General features: G+C 40.9%; 1 protein-coding gene across 9 annotated transcripts in view; it reads right to left on the bottom strand.

Moving 5' to 3' along the window:
* Positions 1-22,475, bottom strand: part of LOC123376029 (nardilysin-like) — a 93,647-nt gene that overhangs the window by 52,651 nt on the left and 18,521 nt on the right. For all 9 annotated transcript variants that reach the window (XM_045027641.1, XM_045027640.1, XM_045027639.1 and 6 more), the window contains 7 exons: positions 16,679-16,832; positions 12,786-12,859; positions 10,105-10,200; positions 8,809-8,931; positions 4,624-4,681; positions 2,457-2,530; positions 2,133-2,202 (listed from right to left, as the gene is read on the bottom strand). In XM_045027641.1, the coding sequence (XP_044883576.1) occupies positions 2,133-2,202; positions 2,457-2,530; positions 4,624-4,681; positions 8,809-8,931; positions 10,105-10,200; positions 12,786-12,859; positions 16,679-16,832 (649 nt within the window). The remainder of the gene's footprint in view (positions 1-2,132; positions 2,203-2,456; positions 2,531-4,623; positions 4,682-8,808; positions 8,932-10,104; positions 10,201-12,785; positions 12,860-16,678; positions 16,833-22,475) is intronic.

Raw genomic sequence — 22,475 nt, 5'->3', positions numbered from 1 at the left:
AACTGCTGTAGATCAGAAAATTAACAAATTAACAGTCAATTGCAAAGAATAGTATGGACAGCAAGCCTTAAAAAGCATGCAGCATCAAAGAGAACCTATTCAAAAGAAGCCTCGTTGCTCAACAGAACAAGATCCTGCAAACCACAAGTTCTAGCTGACAGTCTGTAAAATGAAGAGCATCAATAGAAAGAAGATAGTATGTCTGTTACTCCTAAAACTATGTGTGACCCAAGGTGCCTAAGGTAGCCCAATCTGAAAATGCCAAGGTCAGGGGCAGGCTGCAAAAAGGAGAACAGAGTCTCCAAAAATGTTGGTTAACACTGTAGTTAGATTCCCCAACCAGACACAAACCATGCTCCTGTTCCCCGCACTGGATATCAAGAAGCTGGGGGGGCAGGGAAGAAATCACACAGCCCCCTTTATTGCATTCCAGTCTCTGGCTCCCAATCAGCAAATAGGTCCAGTAAAGTGAGAAGTTCTTTAAAACTCTGTTCACCATACAAAATGTTCTTCTGATCCCCAAAAAGCTAGCCACATCACTAGATCAATATTAGTTTGAATCTTACCCAAAATACCATGCTGGAAGGCAATCCTTTAATAGCTAAAAACCTAAAGATTTACTGTAAAAGCAAAGCAAAGTAAAGCAAAGAAAATAAGTTGTTAAGTGGTCAAAGCAATCAGATATGGACTCTGAAGTCATATGTATGTATCCGGTTCTTAGCAGCATTGGTGAGTTTGCTGGCATGTAAAATCCCTCTGGAACACACTCAAAGCTTGGATGGATCTATCAGTCCTTTGTTCAAAGCTTCAGTTTGTAAAGAAGTTACTCCAGAGGTGGGAAGCAGAATTGAAGACAAAATGGAGAAGATGCAGCTGCCTTTTTATATTCTTTGCCATGTGGCTTGTACATCCTTTGTCCCAAACACAAGATCACAGCACACAGGCATGGAAAAGCTCTTGGAGTCCGCTGTCCACAAGCATGTCCCTATATGTCCTGCTAACTCATAAGTAAGGCTAAGTTTTAGTCATGGGTATTTTTAGTAAAAGTCATGGACAGGCCACGGGCAGTAAACAAAAATGCATGGGCCCATGACCTGTCCATGACTTTTACTAAAAATACCCCTGACTAAAACTGAGGGGGGAAGACTTGGAAGGCGTTGCGGGTGCTGGGGAGGGGGGGGCATGACCCGGGGGGCACTGCAGGTGCTGTGGAGGGGAGTGCGGGTGCTCGGGGGCAAGTCACAGCCTGGGCGGCGGTGCAGGTGCTGGGGGTTGGTGGGGCTGAGGCAGGCTCCCTAACCAGCTCCTGGGAAGCAGTGGCCCCAGCTCCTAGCTCCACGTGCTGCCTCCGCTCCACACCAAGCCCCAGTTCTGCAGCTCCCATTGGCTGGGAACCATGGTCAATGGGATCTGTTAGGGCGGTGTCTGCAGGTGGAGGCAGCAAGTGGAGCTAGGAGCTGAGGGAGAGGAGCCCCCCCCCCCGCCCGAGGTAAGCACCAGCTCCAACCCCAAGCCCCCCCACATCTAAATTCCTGCTGCTGGGGGGCAGAGGGCAACTTACCTGGGGGCTGCCGAAGAAGTCATGGAGGTCACGGAAAGTCATGGAATCTGTGACTTCTGTGACCTCTATGACAAACATGGAGCCTTACTCATGAGTGTAGCCCCTGGCTTCTCTCAATGTGTTCATTCTACAGCTGATTGCTCTTGATGGGCCATCGAACAGGCTACATAGTGTTGATCCCAATCTGCCTGGGGGTGTCACCCAGAAACACAGCGTGAGTTTGAGATGCAGATGTATTACGCATATATTATATAAAACTTAGGATACAAAGATGATACATACATATAAACAAGGTCATCATACTTAGCAAATCATACCTTTTCTACTGATACTTTACATGTCAAATCTTCTATGATTCATTGCAATTTTGTAATATTCGTATCCATATTATAATAAATGGTCACTCATATTCCACACAGCGTCACACTATGCTATTCCAAAAATCAAAGATCACAAAATGTTTTCATTTTATGAAATGATTCTTTTTTTGCTGAATTTAACAGGAGAGATTCTTTATAAATATTCATTTATACTCAGAGTGTGACATCAAAAAGATGTAGTGCCATCTTACCGGTAATGTCTCTCCTGTGGTGGTAGTCCCCAGGCAATGCTCAGTGAATGAACATTTCTGATTGGAACAACTGAACAGGAAGAAATTGATAAATTGTAATGCAAATGCATGATTATTCCTGTCTCTTTAATCCTAAGAAACAGCAACGAGCAAGAGATTTTACTTGCTGTAGAAAGGGTGGGAAAGATTCACAAAACTACATATTATAATTCAATTATGGTAAATCAACCATTCTAAAACTCAAAGAAATAAGAATCTACATAGTGGTATATTCAATACCCATTCAAAACACTTATCAACACAGAAGACACCAAGGTCACTTACCTCTGTAAAGCTTGTAAAATTCGGGTGTGTCAAAAGGCTGTGTCAGATGGCCAAAGTTTGGTTTGGGTAAACCACTTCAAAAACAAAAGAAAATTGCAGCATGATGTTTACTGTTCATGATACAGGATAGCACAGGGGAGAGTATAAGCTGCTCTGTGCCCATAGTTCCGAAGTGATAAAAACCTGTATTTCCATGGAACCAGAATATTTCCTCCTTTGATGTGACACTGAATTAGGGTACATCACAAGATCCACTTCATCCTGATTAACAGAATACTTAACAGCCACTATTTTCCTGACCACCTCCACAAACACACACTCTAGTTATGGGCATATCATCTATTTCTCCAGTTCCCTCCACTTGTGGCACTGCTTGCACAGAAGTGCATTAGCAGAATAAAATGCCTTCCAGATTTCTGCCTGTGAAGAGAACAAAATAGCCGTGCATCTCTAGCACATTAGCATGTCTCCTGCACAACACCAATAAACTGTAGAAGACAATGAAGTGTAATACTTTATAATAGGAGGAAAAGTAAACACAAGGTGATTTATTTTAAAATAGCAAAGAGTCTTGTGGCACCTTATAGACTAACAGACATTTGGGAGCGTGAGCTTTTGTGGGTATGCATCTGACGAAGTGGGTATTCACCCACGAAAGCTCATGCTCCCAAACGTCTGTTAGTCTATAAGGTGCCACAAGACTCTTTGCTGCTTTTACAGATCCAGACTAACACGGCTACCCCTCTGATATTTTAAAATAGAGGGAAGTGGAACTATGGACAATCTGATACCATTGTGCTGCCACAAGACGACCCAATACACGAGTGATGTCTGGTTTCTTAATACTTGTGCTGAAATAAACTAGAAGTATTTGGTCTGTACCACAATACTTAGCCCTTTTATAGTTAGTACAGAACATTATTACATTTGCCAGTCAGCCAGCCTCAAGCATTACCTATATTCTGGGAAAAAGGAGTTAAAGCAGCTTCACTGACTTCCCAAGGAGAAAGGGGAACAGGTGGTCACATATAAAAGTGGCAGCAAGATCACTCTATGGGGAAAGTGGAGACTCAGAATTAAGTAGATAAGAATAACTAAAACACATACACAAGACCCTCCACACACACACGGCTGAGAGCCTTGTGGGCTGTGAAAGCATCCTTGGGTTTTTCACTCTCATGTTTCTAATGGAAAAGCTAACATGACACACTTTTGTTTACTTATCCATTTTGAAATAACCATGATCTTGTAAGCAGGGATGTGCAGTTTAAGGAAGTGACTGTTAGTCAATCACTTGACTATGATTAAGGCTAAGATTCTGTCATGGTTATTCTTAGTAGAAGTCACAGACAGGTCACAGGCAATAAACAAAAATTCACAGAAGCCGTGACCTGTCTGTGACTTTTGCTGCTGCGGCTCCATGGTTTCCCCCACCACCATGCTGGCTGGGAGCTGTGAGGTTCTCCCTCCCATCCCCCATCCCCTGGCACAAGGCTGTCACCCGTCACTGTAACCCTGCAGGGGAACCCTGAGGAAGCTGTCACCTGTCGCTGGAACCTGCCAGGGTCCCGCTGGCTGCCAGCTCCAGTCCCTGGGTCCCAGGGGCTGAAGCAGAAAATGTCAGGGAGGTCTCTGGAAGTCACAGATTCCGTGACTTCCATGACATAAACATAGCCTTAACTATGATATTACAACATAGCAAACATACCAAAATAGTAGCTATGAGATAAGGGAACAATGAGTTATTTCTGGTCACAAACTGAAAAATTTTGTTTCATATATAATTATATTTTGAATTAAGAGGACACATCTTAGGATCCCAACAATTATCAGATACAACAAAATTTGCGTTGAGTGTCCAAATCTTAAACAGCACACTTCAATGGATAGAATTGCATTGAATTAGTTTGAAAATCCACATTTATATTCTGTTACAACACTACAAACTAAACACTAAACACTACAAACTACTTTCTCAACTTGTATTTTGTACTAATTATCTTTTACACAAAGCACAGCTATAACATTTAGTACACCTCAAATGCTGACTATAATTCTCCACCCAACAAAGAAAGCGCCAGCATAGGTGTAGCAGACATCAATCAGCCTCTGGCATCAGGGCCAACACCACACATCAGATTTTTTTTGTATCAGTAAAGTATCTTACTTATTTGGAATCTGTGAAAAGATTTCCTTCACCCACTTCTCCAAAGTGTCCAAAGTTTCTAGTAAGGAAAGAAAAAAGAAAGCTAGAAATGTAACTCACTAACGAGCATAGAGCCAAGTTTTCAGGAAAAGGCAGGTTGAAAATCTTCCACCATTAATCCAAATTAGCTTGGGGACCCAGAGTAAACAGACTCATTAGAGCCTGTAAATCAGTATTCAGTAATGCTAGATAGACCGAGAGGGTAAACTTCAAAACCTGTCGGGCTGATTTCTCCAATTTTACCAAATCCCATAGATACCTGTTTTTGGATTATGCTTCGATGATGGTCATATGTATCCATTACAACTACAACTGAGAGATTAGGTGGCACCTGTGGTTTTATGATTTGCTAGATCCTTATAGTTTAGCAGGTCTGCTCAACCTTCTCAAGCACAGTATAAATAACGCAGTGGTCTCCAAAAGGGGTATATCTGGCACAGTTGTGCACCTGAGCAGCATACGGTGACCGTAGGCACTACTGAATTCAAACCTTACTGCAATGATATTTGTATAAAATAGGTCTTGTCAGGTATCATACAAAAACTAGTAACACGCTGGTTATGAATATAATTATAAAATGAACATGTTAACCTTATATGTGAAGTTATTAATTCCCTCTTCATTATGTTATTAGAATATGTTTAAGATAAGACAGTCTAGCCTAGGTAAAGGTGATAAACTGGTCTGTCCTAGACAAAGGAATGTCTGTTTACCTCAATTTATATAATAGCAGTAAACAAAGATATTGAGCTAAACCAGCCAGGGTTATCCTGAGCCTGGACTTGAGAGACAGAGAATTAACATAGCTCTCGCACCCCAAAGAGACACAGAAGGCTGAATCCCCAGGAGGCTTTCCTCACTTGTAAGACAAAGACATCCCTTTGGGAATATAAGGAACCGAGAAAGACTCCGTCTTTATTGATCATCTTAAAGAGACAAAGAAACCAAGCAATTTGAACTCTGTGATGAGTCCTAGACAGGCTGGCCAGTAAAAGGCTGGAAAGGAGACTGGGGGTGAGAGAAACCATCTTGAACAATTGATAAACCCACATTCCTTTGTCTAGGGCAGACTGGTTTATCATCTTTGTCCAGACTAGGCTATCTTGTCTTAATCATGTTCTAGTAATATCACACAGAGGGAATTTATAACTTCACATATAATGTTAACACATGCATTTTACAATGATATTCATAGCCAGCATGTTATTAGCTTTTACATGATACCTCACGAGACATACTTTGTACAAATATCATTGCAACAGTGTGTACTGTGCGAATACAGTGGTGCCTAGGGTCACACATATTATAGACTGTCATGTTGGTGCCATTAGGCATAGCCCTAGATAACTCAGGAGGGTAGAAAACCACAGTATTAATGAAGCTTTTCTGTACCAGGCCTGAATGGACCAAAGTTATTTTATGCTTGTCCAGAGTGCCTCCATGTCTAAACTCTGATTGAACTCCCAGGTCAGAATTGAGAATGGAATGTGTAACTGCTCCTTATCAGTATAACACTGACACCAGAAGATAGGGCCCCTTTTTACTACTTGTGTTTAGTTTAGAAAGAGGGGAGGGGAGGCAAAGTAATAAATTCAGAAGTAAACCAAGGTAACAGCCTTGAAAAGTTACTAACAAAATGAATTGTCTGCTGTCAAGGATGATTTAATTGTTAACTATACAATGTATGTACTATATAGGAGGGGGGAGGAGACTAGTGGGGGGTAATGAGGATGCCTAGTTGAAGTCATGTATAAGAAGAGACACACAGCTTGCATCTGTGTGCAGGATTTGAGATTGTGATATCTCCCTGGCACCTTTATTTGGACTCAAATAAACTTTTTCTGCATTCTCCACCTTGGTGTGTTATTTGGAACGAAGCACACCGGGCAACGAACCACTGTTTGCTGCCTCAGGCCTTTTGGGCCGGCAACAGTCATATGGGAAGCATTTTTCCTTATCAAAGAAGGAATATAATACGTCAAGTTAACAACTCACAAAAAGTTTGAATAAGAGAATGTGTCAGTACCAAGAGTTCTACATTAGTGGTCCCTGTAGAATAGCTAAAGTGATTATGTAAATCAAAAAGAAAATAATATTTTCTTCAACAGATATGGGACTATGAAAATAAGTAGCATGGTTACTGACTTCTATGCATTTCTTCCCAATGACTAGCCATAGTTGCAGAACTTCTGTACACATAGTCCTGCTTTTTGCAAATATTACCCAAATATATCTGCAAATATTTGGGCAATGCACCAAAACAAAGTATTTGTTACAATTATGGTAGCGTCAAGATCCCCTAACCAAAACTGGGGCACCATTATGTACTCCTGACAGATTTCTGCGCCTCTGTGTGGGTGCAGAATTCATACAAGCCACATTTTTCTGTGGCCCCTGTGCAGAAAAATGCCTAAAAATTCTGCTGGGGGACACGCGCCTCTTCCCCGACAGCCCAGGCAGCGCGTCTGTTCCAGCGTGTCTGGAGAAGCTTCAGAGATGGAAGAGGGGGGCTGGGCGTGTGCCCCTACATGGTTGATCACCATCGGGAGGGGGCAGGGCAGGGCATACGTGCATGCCAACAAGTGAAAGAGACTGTCCCTCTCTCTTGCAACTGCACCTCTCTGGAATGGAAGGGTAGGACTTTTTATTCTGCACGAGGCAGGCTAGAGGCAGAAATGTTGCAGCTTGCCTGAGTTAATTGATCTCATTCTCTGAGGCAGAAATGTAGTAGCCTGCCAACATTGTTAAAGTTCCTATTGTTAGTTAGCTGTTCCCATTCTCAGTCAATTCCCCCAGGAGCATAAAACCTGTGAAAGTTTTAAGGCCCCTACATAGTCAAAGTGATGTAAAAGAGCCTTATTATAAATGACAGTAAGAGAATCCTCAGCTAGGAAGATCTATGTGCTTTCTCACTTTTTTTCTGTGCCAAAGTGGCACAATGGGGTTAGATTACAGCTCAATATTTATTTTACTTACCCCTTTAAAAAAAAAGACTTTGAGGGCAAATAAAATGTCAGGACAATCAGAACCAAGCACTTCCCAAAGTACCCAGCCAGATCCAGGAAAATGATTAGCAAAACTATGACTTTCATGTGTTAAAATCTGAGCAATTTAAAATGACAGTCTACTTTTTTTTTCTGTTTAGTATTCTGTAATGTAATTGAAATGAAAATCCAGTATTATAACTGCAATTCAGAGTATTAGTTACCAAGTGTTTGTAACCTAACCTTCATGTGTTTAGGAAATGCTGAATAGTTATTGTGACTTTTTTCTGTATTGTAGTTTAAATAAATTACCAAAACAATTGAAACTGGTGTGATTATATTGCATTCTTTTGACAAATAAAGTATGCAGAATTTTGAATTTTTTGGTGCAGAATCCCCCCAGGAGTAATTATGCTAAGTACTCTACATATATGTACTACAAAACAATCCATGCCCTGAAGAGCTTGCAATGTGAACAGACATGACAGAGGGCATAATCCACTCCAGAGCTGTTTGCAGGCAAGAGTTTTGGTCATGGACAAGCCTATATTCCAATTAAAAAAATAGCCATGGGACTGCTAATATCCACATAGAGAAGACAACTTCCCTGTATTAATGTCTCACCCAAAAGACTCATAAATAGTAAACTATTTTGAAATCAGTGTATGGACCACAAAAAGAGCTGAGACAGTCCTGCTGGGATTCAAAGTTGTGGTTCCCAGGAGATCCAGTATTTCAGACTTGATGCTTAGATCTCAATCACCATTACCAGGGAATTTAAATAGAAAAAAAGCTAAGCACTGGCATTTTCTATGGGTTTATAAACCAATACAGGTGACTACAGTAGAATCATTTTTTATTTCATAATGGAAATATACCTATTGCCTAGAACTAGAAGGGACCCCTTGAAGGCTCATTGAGTCCAGCCCCCTGCCTTCACTAACAGGACCAAGTACTGATTCTGCCCCAGATCCCTAAGTGGTCCCCTCAAGAATTGAACTCATAACCCTGGGTCTAGCAAGCCAATGCTCAAACCACTGAGCTATCCCTCCCCCACCTTGTCATCAGCTAATGAGCAGTGAGGTGTAAGTTCTGTGCTGAAACAGTCCTTTACTTTAAAGTAGTATGTAAGAATTTGTATTTAAGCAACAAATGATGTTACCTTTAGACTGGACAACTAGGTTCATATAGTGAGCAGAGTAATAGTGCTGCCAAAAATCCCTCAGTCTGGTGTAGATATCAGTATTACTCTTTTTAGGCTCATGCTTTAGTGTCTCTGCATTACCTGTAAATGTTTAAAAAAGTAGCTATTTAGCCTCACATTACTAGTGCTTTTCTAATCACAAGATCTAATCACAGAATCTAATCTTGGATTCCTTATGCACAAGAATTTCACAGTTTTGGATGTGCAAGGAATGCATGATGGAGCACAGAATGTTCAGGCCATGAATACATGAACAAATACTGAGATTAAATACATACTGGTACATAGGGAAAAAAAAGTTGTAACTAATATTAATATTGTGGTTAAATACAGTGATTGCCAGGAAATTCAGAGTCCAAGGGACAGCAATTTTAAAAATTACTCTTCTCTGAAGTTTTTACCTCCTATTGTTACAAGAAGCTCTTAAGAGCACTGTAATAAAGATTACTGACTATACATTTTTCTGTATTTTGCAGTTTATTCATTTTGTGCACAACACAGACCCTTGTGCCTAGCCAATTTCACTGTTTACCCTGTTTTTATGAGTCTTTCATAACATGGGAGAGAAAAAATATTATGATTACAGGAAAATGTTACTATAACCCACAAAAAGTGCCAGGAGAGATTCAGGATTAGGTGTAGCCTAAAACTAGTCTTTTTTAAAAGACTAGACTGCAAGTTGACAGGATCTAAGGCTGGTTATGACCTTGTAATTAATGCACAGCAGCACACATGGGGTTTGATTCTACAGGGACTGTATGGGGTGAAAGAAAGAAAGTGAATTCTCCCTTCTACCCACCCCTACTCACAAGACTGTACAATGACAGTGAAGCTGTCACTCAGCTGCTATTGCAGCTTTGAGGCTGAACCAACTGCTTTGAAAAGCCTTCCTTGTGAGCCCACAGGTACCTTGTCTTTTACATCCAAGATGCAAATACTATTTTTCCAAGATGTATAATGGATAAGACAGGAGGCTATGTGAACCACAGCTGCCCTAGATGATATCACCAGTACAATAAGCTACCGTGAACGGGCATGAGGCAAATAGCAAGGCTAGACTTGAAAATATCTTCAATTCACGTACACTTTTTATCGTGAAGTGTGTTACAGTATTCAAAATGCAAAATTGTTTTCACATATTTCATCTAGCAGCAGAGTTTGGTGACATACTAAAGAATCTCATATTGTTAAGACATCAGTTATTCTATACTACACATATTTGTTTAAGTCTTAGAATGTCAGGGCAAAACTCACCCCAGAAAAACTTCTTCATTGGATGCCCAGGTCTGGCAAGGCTTCCAAGTAGCAGCTCCCTCCTGTTTGCATCAGAGGGCCTTGCTAGTTGATATTCTGTAAATTTTATAGATTTAGCACTGTATTAAATCACTGGGCAATGTTCTAATGCAACTAACATCAATTTTCAACAGGGCCATACATAGTACATGGAGCAGTACTGGAAATGCTTTTTGTCAGGTACACAAAATAGTAGTGAATTAGTTAAACTACATTATTTGCTGCCAATGCTCAAAAAGGGAAGACAAGAGCAGAAGGGAAAGAAAAAAAGACCACTCAGCCCATTGCTGAGAAACAGAATATGGGGAGGGAAGAGAGAAAAGGTGGTTATTTACCTGTACTATAATTGTTCTTTGAGACGTGGGTGCAAACGTGTATTGCACACAGGCATGTGCACGCCCCGTGCACGGAAGCCAGAGAATTTTGTCTCACAGTACCCAGAGGGGCTGTGTTCATGCCCTGTGGCTCCAATTCTCCCCTGGCTATTTAAAAGCAGCACTGCCCTTCACATCAAACGTCAAGAATAGAGACTCCGATGCAGCGATGACAAAGGATGGATCGTGGAATACACGTCTGCACCCACATCTCAAAGAACAACAGTTGCAATAAAGGCAACTAACTGTCTTTTCTTCTTCAAGTGCCTGCAGGCACCTATTCCATTCAGGTGACTCACAAGCAGAACTCATAGGAGGAGAGGCTCAGAGTCTACTAAAGAATGACTGCAGGACAGGCTTCCCAAAGTTTGCATCTGACCTAGACGCCATGGTAATCAGATAGTGCCTGGTAAAATCAAGTACAGAACACCAGGCAACAGCCCTTCAAATGTCAAATACTGACATATCACTGAGGAATGCTCTCAGCGTCACTTGGGTTCTCATCAAACGAGCTTGCAACCTCTGTGAAGGCATGGTCTGAGCTATTGCATATGCTGATGTAATGTAAGAAGTTATCCAACTGGAAATCATTTCCACAGAGACTGCCTGTCACCTCATACGATCCACATAAGAGACAAACAGATGAGGTGATTGAAAAGTCAGTCTCTCCAGATAGAATGCCAAGCATTGTCTCACAGCCCAAGTGTGAAATCATTGTTCATCCACAATGGAGTGCAGGTTAGGAAAGGACATCAGTAAATAAATCATTTGCTTAAGGTGAAACTGCAAAACCATTTTTGACACACAAAAAATGGATGTGGCGATAGGGTCACTTTATCCTTGAAAAACTGTGTACACAGGGGCTCTACCATTAAGGCCTGCAGCTTGCATGCTCTCCTTGCAGATGTTACAACTACAAGAAAGGCTGTCTTCTGGCACAGGAGGGATAGAGAACAGGTTGCCAGTGGCTCAAAAAGAGGACTCATAAGGACAGCCATGACAGTATGAAGGTCCCACAAGGGAACAGGCTCTTCCACATGCAGGTGAAGATGAATGATTTCCCTTAGAAACCTCATCACCATAAAGTTTAAGAAAACTGACTTCCCTTGGGTGGGCAGATGAAACACAAAGATAGCTGCTAAGTGAACCTTCAGTGAGCTGACCAAGATACCAGAGGACTGAAAGCACAATAGGTACTCCAAAATGTCCTGAATACAGGCCAGCGTCGGCTGAATTTCCACAGAAAGCGACCAAACTGAAAAACACTTCCACTTGGCCAAATAAATCACCCTAGGAGAGGGCTTGCAGCTGTTAAGCAACACTTGTCAAAGAGCTTCCAAACATCGTTCCTCCTTCTCATCTAGTCATGTAGCATCTATGCAGGCATTGTAAATGGCTCTGAGCACCAGGAATTGATATGGAGGGAAACTTCCTGTTCCACCTACAAGCCTTGAATTTTCAACACCCCTAGATGCACTCCCCAGCCTACAGAAGAGACAACAGTGACCTAGTAACCTTAGCCAAAACTGTATTCTGTTTAGTTTTGCTAACAATTATTTAATTCAACTCCCTGAGTTTTTCTGAGGTCTTTATTAAATATATGACTCTCTACCCAAGTCTTCAACTAAGGACAGAGAAAGCTCACAATTCACATTTGAGATGTTTAACACATCCTCCAGCCAAACAAGGGAAGACCAGACTTGACATTCCTAACCTTTACTTAAAAACACAAGCAGGAAAACATTTTTTTTTAAATCTCTTAAAATCTACATTTTTAGCCCTTCTTTACATATCGCGAAGCATCAAGAAAAGGCACCAATCCATTTTTGCCCCTTTGCAGATCCCTATTAACCTAGTTTTCTTTCATTCTTTGCATCAGTTTTTTATTACACCAGGATGCCTTTTTGATCAGAGGAAGTTTCTCCTCATTTACAGACTGATTCGCACTCTAATTATTCTCCCTCAAATATACTATTTTTTCACAAGATTAGTCTCCATATCAATGTTAATACCAACATTTGCTGTGCATTGAGGGGTGAACACAACACAACTTGACTCACACTCACATAAATGTATATATTATATTAGGCTCAAGGATTTAATAAATTTGATTGACATAATTTTAGCCCCTAGTTAAATAAAGAACATATAAAATATTATGCATCAGACTTCACAGCACTTAATACTAGAGAATCTTGTCAAGAACTTCAGTACAGTCAATGCTGTAGAGCTCAAAAAAAAGTTTTATGACAAAAATATCACTCTTACCACTATCAACAGCCTCAACTTCACGATCAATAGCATCCCTAATCATTAGTGGGTGAATGAAGAACTGTGCCCACCTAAAACAAAGAGAAAAATGGCAAATCTTTCCTGTTGTCTGCTGAAAGATTTTACAGAAAGATTTTTTTTTAATAAAAAACCCCTGCCTTTATGACAAACAACAATGTTCGTTTTTTTAAGGTTTAGGATTTGCAGTAGCTCAGAAACAATTATATAGTTCTGGACTCTTTTGCCACATGTTCTTAATGCCTCTGAAGTAAAATGAATAAACCCAATTATTTAATATTTTCAGAAAGACAAAGGGCAAGGTCTTCAGAGTGGAAGTGGACTGGTAGAATATGGTACCAAAGGATGCAGAATCATCTGCCTTCAGCACATAAGACTTGTCATACCAGATCTGACCATCAGTGGTCCATCTAGACAGTGGTGCCTATCTCAAACTGTGGTCAGTACCAGATGCTTCAGAGGAAGATGAAAAAATCCCCATAATAAACAATTAATGAACAACCTGACCATTGGGGCTGTTACTTCTTAACTTCAAGCAGCTAATGGTTGACTTATGCCTTAAAGCCATAAGGGTTTACATCCATTAAAATTTTCTTATATATTTACATGAGGGCTGTCAAGCAATTAAAAAATTTAATTGTGATTAATCGCACAATTAATCGCACTGTTAAACAATAACAGAATACCTTTTATTTAAATATTTTTGGATGTTTTCTACATTTTCAAATATATTGATTTCAATCACAACACGGAATACAAAGTGTACAGTGCTCACTTTATATTTATTTTTTATTACAAATATTTGCACTGTAAAAAACAAATGAAATAGTATTTTTCAATTCACCTAATACAAGTACTGTAGTGCAATCTCTTTATCATGAACGCTGAATTTACAAATGTAGAATTATGTAAAAAAAACAACCTGCATTCAAAAATAAAACAATGTAAAACTTTAGAGCCTACAAGTCCAATCAGTCCTACTTCTTGTTCAGCCAATTGTTCAGACAAACAAGATTATTTACATTTGCAGAAGATAATGCTGCCTGCTTCTTGTTTACAATGTCACCTGGAAGTGAGAACAGGCATTTGCATAGCACTGTTGTAGCTAGTGTCGCAAGATATTTACATGCCAGATGCACTAAAGATTCATATGTCCCTTCATGCTTCAACCATCATTCCAGGGGACATGCATCCATGCTGATGATGGGTTCTGCTTGTTAACCATCCAAAGCTGTGCGGACCGACGCATGTTCATTTTCATCATCATGAGTCAGATTATTTTCTTTTTTGGTGGCTTGGGTTCTACAGTTTCTGCATCAGAATGTTGCTCTTTCATGTTCCACATGTCACCCCTCTCAGATTTTGGAAGAAACTTCAGATTCTTTAATCTTAGGTCGAGTGCTGTAGCTATCTTTAGAAATTTCACATTGGTATCTTCTTTGCATTTTGTCAAATTTGCAGTGAAAGTGTTCTTAAAATGAACAACTTGTGCAGGGTCATCATCTGAGAATGCGATAACATGAAATATATGAAAGAATGCGGGTAAAACAGAGCAGGAGTCATACAATTCTCCCCCAAGGTGTTCAGTCACAAATTTAATTAATGCATTTTTTTTAACAAGCGTCATTAGTATGGAAGGATGTAGTCTGGAACAATGGCCGAAGCAAGAAGAGGAATATGAATCTTTAGTGTATCTGGCACATAAATATCTTGTGACGCCAGCTACACCAGTGCCATGCGAATGCCTGTTTTCACTTTCAGGTGAAATTGTAATTAAGAAGCGGGTAGCATTATCTCCCGTAAATGTAAACAAACGTATTTCTCTCAGCGATTGGTTGAACAAGAAGTAGGACTGAGTGGACTTGTAGGCTCTAAAGTTTTACATTGTTTTGTTTCTGAGGGCAGTTATGTAACAAAAAAACTACATTTGTAAGTTGCACTTTCATGATAAAGAGATTGCACTACAGTACTTGCATGAGGTGAACTGAAAAACACTCTCTTATCATTTTTACAATGCAAATATTTGTAATAAAAATAATATAAAGTGAGCACTGTACACTTTGTATTCTATGTTGTAATTGAAATAGATATATTTGAAAATGTAGAAAAACATCCAAAATATTAAATAAATTTCAGTTGGTATTCTATTATTTAAGTGTGATTAATCACGATTAATTTTTTTAATCGCAGTTCATTTTTTTGAGTTAATCACGAGTTAACTGTGATTAATCAACAGCCCTAATTTATATACATAATATTATTCACAATTATATTTTCTCCCTCACCCATAAAGATATGGATGATGGATAGGGCAGAGTAGTGGCCTGAATGGAACACTGGCGCATGAGTGGGGATTCTATATGGGGTGGAGTTGTAATTAAATTTTGGATATACCTACGTGGTTGTCAAGGAATTTTGATCCTGGATCTCCTCACAGTAGTCCCTCCTGACCTTAGAATTTTTGAAAATCCTACTAAGTTCTTTGCCTCAACAATCCCTTCTGACAGAGTTCCACACATCGATTATGCAAAAAAGCATTTCTTCATCAATTTTAAATTTGTTGCCTTTCAGTTTCATTAACTTCACACATGTTCTTGTACGAGTAATGATGAATAGGGGTGCCTATTTATCCCCCACATACCATTCATTATTTTATAGACATGTATCATGTCATCTCTGCTTTGTCTCCTCTCAACTAGCCCCAGCTTTTTCAGTCTCTCCTCATATCCAAGTCTTGCCATATGTCTAAATATCTTTGCTACCCATCTTTGAAACTCTTCAAAATAGCCAAAGCTGGTCTGATTCCCACCTTTGAAGGGATGAATTCTGCCCTCCAATGTTTTATAGAAGCAGCACTCCCATTGTGTGTATATTCTAGTGCAGAATTTAGTTCAATCACCATATTAATGGCTTTGATAAAAATGCCTATTTGCAGTACAACCTAATTTTCCCCCAGTCAGATTTGTCAATATAAAAAATATTTAAAATACCCTCCCCATCAGAAGATTTTTTAATTTCCCTATGACAGAAATGGAGCTTTATTGTATTGACATATCCTATGACATGATGAGAGTTAATTAATGATCCTTCCTGGCACTGAACATATATTTTGTTGAATAAAGCAGTGGATCATTTTACTGTGCCTTTTTTTTTTAAAAAGAGACTGTTAATAAAAAATTAAACAGCCTAGGGGGACACATATTTAAAAGGAACAGGCCAATAAAAGATCCTCCTTTAAGTAGCCAGGTAAATAGAATGAACTAGCAATTGCAACAGTAGGAGAATTTATCATAGTCCTACAAGTAATCTGTCATGAATACATATTGAAAGCAGTCCTGCTTTCATAGCAGGTGCATAAATTACATCACTCCTAAAGGCAGGTCCATATCACCGCGCGGGTCGATGCGGTGAGTTCGACTTCTCCGCGTTCGAACTATCGCGTCTAATCAAGACGCGATAGTTCGAACTCCCCGCGCGCTCCGGTCGACTCCGGAACTCCACCACCGTGAACGGCGGTGGCGGAGTCGACCTTGGAGCCGCGGAGTTCGACCCCGTCGCGTAGCTGAACTTGCGTACCCTAGTTCAACCCCCGCCCTTAGTGTAGACCAGGCCTAAGAGACTATACACTACTGGAGTACTACTACTCCCTCAAAAGACAGTGAGAGATCTAAGGGGAAATCACAGTCTCCTTCCATCTATAATGACCTCGGTTGTAATAAGGGGACCTATGGAAGCTCAGCAACAGCAGGCTCCCCTCAATCAGGCCAAGACAAGGCAATGCAAAGTTATATATGTAGCTTCCTCAGGCAGACACACACTGTATTAATCTATTTTAAATGAACCAGTGCTTTATTTGGTGTGATCAAGCTTACCTATCAAGTGCTTCTTTGAAGTATTTCTGCTGGATATCAAAATGGAAGACTGTCCGTTCACAGTCAGTTGAAGCATTGTCACTGCCCCCATGTTTCTTCAGGAAAGCGTCAAACCCATTCTCATCTGGATACTTCAAACTGCCCATAAATACCACTGAAACACAATCCATCAAAATTAAACAGATATAGACACAATGATGATTTTAGAAAGGCACAGTTACATATAGACAGCATGATTTCCCACTGCCTTGCACCTTGTGAAGGCATTTACACAAAGCAACAGTGCATTACCGTTTGATTTGACAGCATTTTATGTCCATTTGCACAGGTGTAAATTACTACACCAGATGTAAGACAGTGGGAAATCTAGCCTGTAGCAATTGACCAGCCTAAAAATGCAAGTTATAGAATGGAATCATTTCAGAATATGGAAAACACTTGGTTTCAAGTATGATTTTAAGTTGCACCTTAAAACTGAGCACATCAGTGTCATTCTAGTCCTCAGAAGGCCACCATAGAGAAACAGACATACAAGCACTCACATTTATCTAACTGAGTATGCCTTACGTTGAAGGAAGTGTAAGAAACAAGCAATTACTATTTCAGTCCATTTATTGAAAATAAATGATTAATCTAAAGTGCACTGTCGCGGCAGGGGGGATTTATGTCCAAGGCCAGCAGTACCCGCTAGTGGCGATATTCTGGACTATGTTGCCCAGAGTCATTGGTGAGAGTCATTGGCTGCCTTGCCTAGCAGCTTGAGTCAGCAGTAATGGCACCCAATGGCAAGAGTCAGTGGCCACCTTGTCTAGTGGCTTGAATCTGCAGTGATGTCGCCCAATGGCAAGAGTCAGTGGCTGCCTTGCCTAGCAGCTAGAGTCTGTGGCCACCATGCTTAGCGGCTAGAGCCAGTGTCAGTGTCACCCAACAGTGAGAATCAGTGACTGGGATTAGGGAAACCCAGGATTAGGGAAACCCAGGCCCATGCTGTTTCACCAGGTTCCAACCCAGGGCCCTTCAAACTAATGGTCCAGACACATTGCTTACGGACAGGCGCCAGCCCTTACTCCTGTGCCCTGGGTCACTTCCTACCCCTGCTTCTGTTCCTCCATCTGCACCACTGGTCTGTCTTGGAGTCCCCTTGGTGTCCTTTCAGGTCACTCTTCGGAATGTCTTCCCCTATTTGCAGCAACACGTCATCCTCAGTCCCCGCAGTTGAAAGGCCTGCATGGCTTCACTGTGAACCCTGTCCCAGCTGCTTCTCTGCAGGAGGCTACAGAATCCAACTGCTCTCCTGCTCGGTCCACCTAGACTGAGCTGAGCTGCTCCCTTTTGAACTCTCCCTCCACTGGGAGCATGCCCAGCAGGGCAGCCAAAGGTATCCAGAGCAACTCCTTAACTCTCACTTCACCAGTGTGGAGTTAGCACATGCCATCACATAGAATCATAGAACTGCAAGTGACCTCGAGAAGTCATCTAGTCCAGTCCTCTGCACTCGTGGCAGGACTAAGTATTATCTAGACCACTCCTGATAGGTGTTTGTCTAACCTGCTCTTAAAAATCCCCAATGATGGAGATTCCACAACCTCCCTGGGCAATTTATTCCAGTGCTTAACCACCCTGACAGTTAGGAAGCTTTTCCTATTGTCCAACCTAAACCTCCCTTGCTGCAATTTAAGCCCATTGCTTCTTGTCCTATCCTCAGAGCTTAAAGAAGAACAATTTTTCTCCCTCCTTCTTGTAACAACCTCCTACTTGAAAACTGGCATCATGTCCCTTCTCAGTCTTCTCTTCTCCAGACTAAACAATTTTTTTTCCATCTTCCCTCATAGGCCATGTTTTCTACCCCTTGAATCACTTTTGTTGCTCTTCTCTGGACTTTCTCCAATTTCTCCGCATCTTTCCTGAAATGTGGTGTCCAGAACTGGACACAATACTCCAGTTGAGGCCTAATCAGCGGGGAGTAGAATTACTTCTCATGTCCTGTTTACAACACTCCTGCTAATACATCCCAGAAGGATGTTTGCTTTTTTTCCAACAGTGTTACACTATTGACTCATATTTAGCTTGAGATCCACTATGACCCCAGATCCCTTTCCACAGTGCTCCTTCCTGCGCAGTCATTGCCCATTTTGTATGTGTGCAACTGATTGTTCCTTTCTAAGTGGGGTACTTTGCACTTGTCCTTAGTGAATTTCATCCTATTTACTTCAGACCATTTCTCCAGTTTGTCCAGATCATCTTGAATTTTAATCCCATCCTCCAAAGCACTTGCAACCCCTCCAAGCTTGGTATCATCCACAAACTCTATAAGTGTACTTTCTATGCCATTATCTAAATCATTGATGAAGATATTGAACAGAACCGGACCCAGAACTGATCCTTGTGGGATCCCACTCATTATGCCCTTCAAGCATGACAGCATGGAAAAAGGCAAATGTAGTGCCCATCTTTAAAAAAGGAAAGAAGGAGAACCTGGGGAACTACAGACTGGTTAGCCTCACCTCAGTCCCTGGAAAAATCATGGAGCAGGTCCTCTAGAAGACCATTTTAAAGCCCTTGGAGGAGAGGAAGGTGATCAGGAACAGTCAACATGGATTCACCAAGGGCAAGTCATGCCTGACCAACCTGATTGCCTTCTATGATGAGATAACTGGCTCTGTGGATATGGGGAAAGCAGTGGACGTGATATATCTTGACTTTAACAAAGTTTTTGATACGGTCTCCCACAGTATTCTTACCAGCAAGTTTAAAAAGTATGGATTAAATGAATGGACTATAAGGTGGATAGAAAGCTGGCTCGATTGTGGGGCTCAATGGGTAATGATCCATAGCTCGATGTCTATCAAGCGGAGTGCCCCAGGGTTCGGTCCTGGGACCGGTTTTGTTCAACATCTTTATTAATGATCTGGATGATGGGATAGATTGCACCCTCAGCAAATTCACGGGTGACACTAAGCTGGGGGGAGAGGTAGATATGCTGGAGGGTACGGACAGGGTCTAGAATGACCTAGACAAATTGGAGGATTGGACCACAAGAAATCTGATGAGGTTCAACAAGGACCAGTGCAGAGTCCTGCACTTAGAACGGAAGAATCCCATGCACCGCTGCAGAAAAGGACCTGGGAATTACAGTGGATGAGAAGCTGGATATGAATCAACAGTGTGCTCTTGTTGCCAGGAAGGCTAACAGCATATTGGGCTGCATTAGTAGAAGCATTGCCAGCAGATCGAGGGAAGTGATTTTTCCTCTCTATTCGGCACTGGTGAGGCCACATCTGAAGTATTGAGTCCAGTTTTGGGGTCCCCACTACAGAAAGCATGTGGACAAATTGGAGAGAGTCCAGCAGAGGGCAACGAAAATGATCAGGGGGCTGGGGCACATGACTTATGAGAGGAGGCTGAGGGAACTGGGCTTGTTTAGTCTGCAGAAGAGAGGAGTGAGGGGGGGATTTGATAACAGCCTTCAACTACCTGAAAGGGGGTTCCAAAGAGGATGGAGCTAGGCTGTTCTCAGTGGTAGCAGATGGCAGACCAAGGAGCAATGGTCTCAAGTTGCAGTGGGGGAGGTCTAGGTTGGATATTAGAAAACACTATTTCCCTAGGAGGGTGGTGAAGGACTGGACTGGGTTACCTAGGGAGGTGGTGGAAACTCTTTCCTTCGAAGTTTTTAAGGCCCGGCTTGACAAAGCCCTGGCTGCGATGATTTAGTTGGTGTTGGTCCTGCTTTGAGCAGGGGGTTGGACTAGAGGACCTCCTGAAGTCTCTTCCACCCCTAATCTTCTATGATACAATGACTGTGAACCACTGATAACTACTCTCTAGGAACAGTTTTCCAACCAGTTTTGCACCCACCTTATAGTAGCTCCATGTAGGTTGCATTTCCCTGGTTTGTTTATGAGAAGGTCATGCGAGACAGTATAAAAAGCTTTACTAAAGTAAAGCTATACCGTGTCTACCGCTTCCCCACCATCCACAAGGCTTGTTACCCTGTCAAAGAAAGCTATCAGGTTGGTTTGACACAATTTGTTTTTGACAAATCCTTGCTGACTGTTACTTATCATCTTATTATCTTCTAGATGTTTGCAAATTGCTTAATTATTTGCTCCATTATCTTTCCGGGTACAGAAGTTAAGCTGACTGGTCTGTAATTCCCTGGGCTGTCTTTATTTCCCTTTTTATACATTGGCACTATGTTTGCCCTTTTCCAGTCTTCTGGAATCTCTCTCGTCTTCCATGTCTTTTCAAAGATAATCGGTAATGGCTCAGGTATCTCCTCAGTCAGCTCCTTGAGTATTCCAGGATGCATTTCATCAGGCCCTGTTGACTTGAAGACATCTAATTTGTCCAAATAATTTTAACTTGTTCTTTCCCTATGCATATACTGTCAATTGTTGTTTAAAAAGAGAGAACGTGTGCTCCTTTCAAGAAGTGCAGAAAATCAGTTTCTTTGCCATTGCCATTAAAACATATCCATGGTGATAAGTCTCTGTTCCAGGCTCTCCAGCAGCTGGCTAACTCAAAAAGGAAGCTTGATGTTTTAAGCTTCCCAAATGACACCTGGCAGAACTCTGGAAGACTGGTGTCTCTACATTTACACCCAACTACAAAATATAGGTTGATATTTGCACTCAGCATTGAGAAGCCTTTGATCATAACAGCAGCATGTTTTACACAAAATAGAACTCTGTAGAGAGTCACTAAAGCATAAACAATTGAAGGTGGTTTTGGAAGGATTTGATGGATTACAGGTTGTGGCAGTCTCAGTAACAATCTGGCTAAGTATAATCCACAAAGAATTGGAAACACATAAGGACAATTTTTTTTTTAAAAGAACCACTGGAAGCTATGGACTTTTCCATTACTTAACCAACATGATTAATCCCAAAACAACTTTCAGAAGTTGAGCTCAAAACAGGAGGAGGCTGAAATACAGCTGATGAAACATAAAACTGAATTCCTTCCTTGTCTTTTTGAGTTAAAATAGCAATATCCAGATTTCTATGCTTGTAAAGGAGCTTATATAACAATTTGTTGAATAAAAATAGAAGTAAAATTAGGGAAGACAGAACAGCTGAATTACCAATTTTGTTAGAAACCTGCACCAGCACTCCTGTCCAGTTAGCTCAGGATCAATCATGTGTGTTTTAGACCATTTAAGGGATTTCATCAAAACTTCCTAACAAGCTAGATACTGAACAAGCAAATGAGTCCTTTACACTTCTTCCTCTAACACTTTGAAGATCCAGACATTTCTGTCAGTACAAACCACCAAATCTCTTCTCCAGACCTTTATTATGCACCTTGATTACTGTATTCTCCTGTCTGGCCTTTTTGCAGGAGGGACTGATTTGAATACTTTATTTTAATCATGATTTAAATCATCAAGTAGGAAACCTTGATTTAAAGCATCAACTGTAATCTTCTTTTGAATTTTTACTTTTTAGTTATTTTCCTAAAAAAAGGATCATTTTCAGTGACTGATATAAACATTAGGACATGTTAATTTGCAACTCAATATAGCCATTACACTAAATTTGGTACTTCTTTTTACTAACCAGGAGGATACACTGTATCTATATGCATTTATTGAAGTAATTATACAGATGCTCCCCGGGTTACGCAAACCCGATTTATGGAAATCTGCACTTACGGAAAAAGTTCCGTAAGTTTTTTGTTTTGGTTTGGTTTGGTTTTTTTGCATAATTGTCAAGTATACGTTCCCGACTTACACAAAATTCGACTTACGCAAGGCATTCCAGAATGGAACGCTTGCATAAGTCGGGGAGCGTCTGTA

This window comes from Mauremys mutica, chromosome 8, assembly GCF_020497125.1.
Source record: "Mauremys mutica isolate MM-2020 ecotype Southern chromosome 8, ASM2049712v1, whole genome shotgun sequence".
Lineage (NCBI taxonomy): Eukaryota > Metazoa > Chordata > Testudines > Geoemydidae > Mauremys > Mauremys mutica.
Note: the sequence above shows the minus strand (reverse complement) of the source record. Positions and strands in the feature narration are given on the sequence as shown.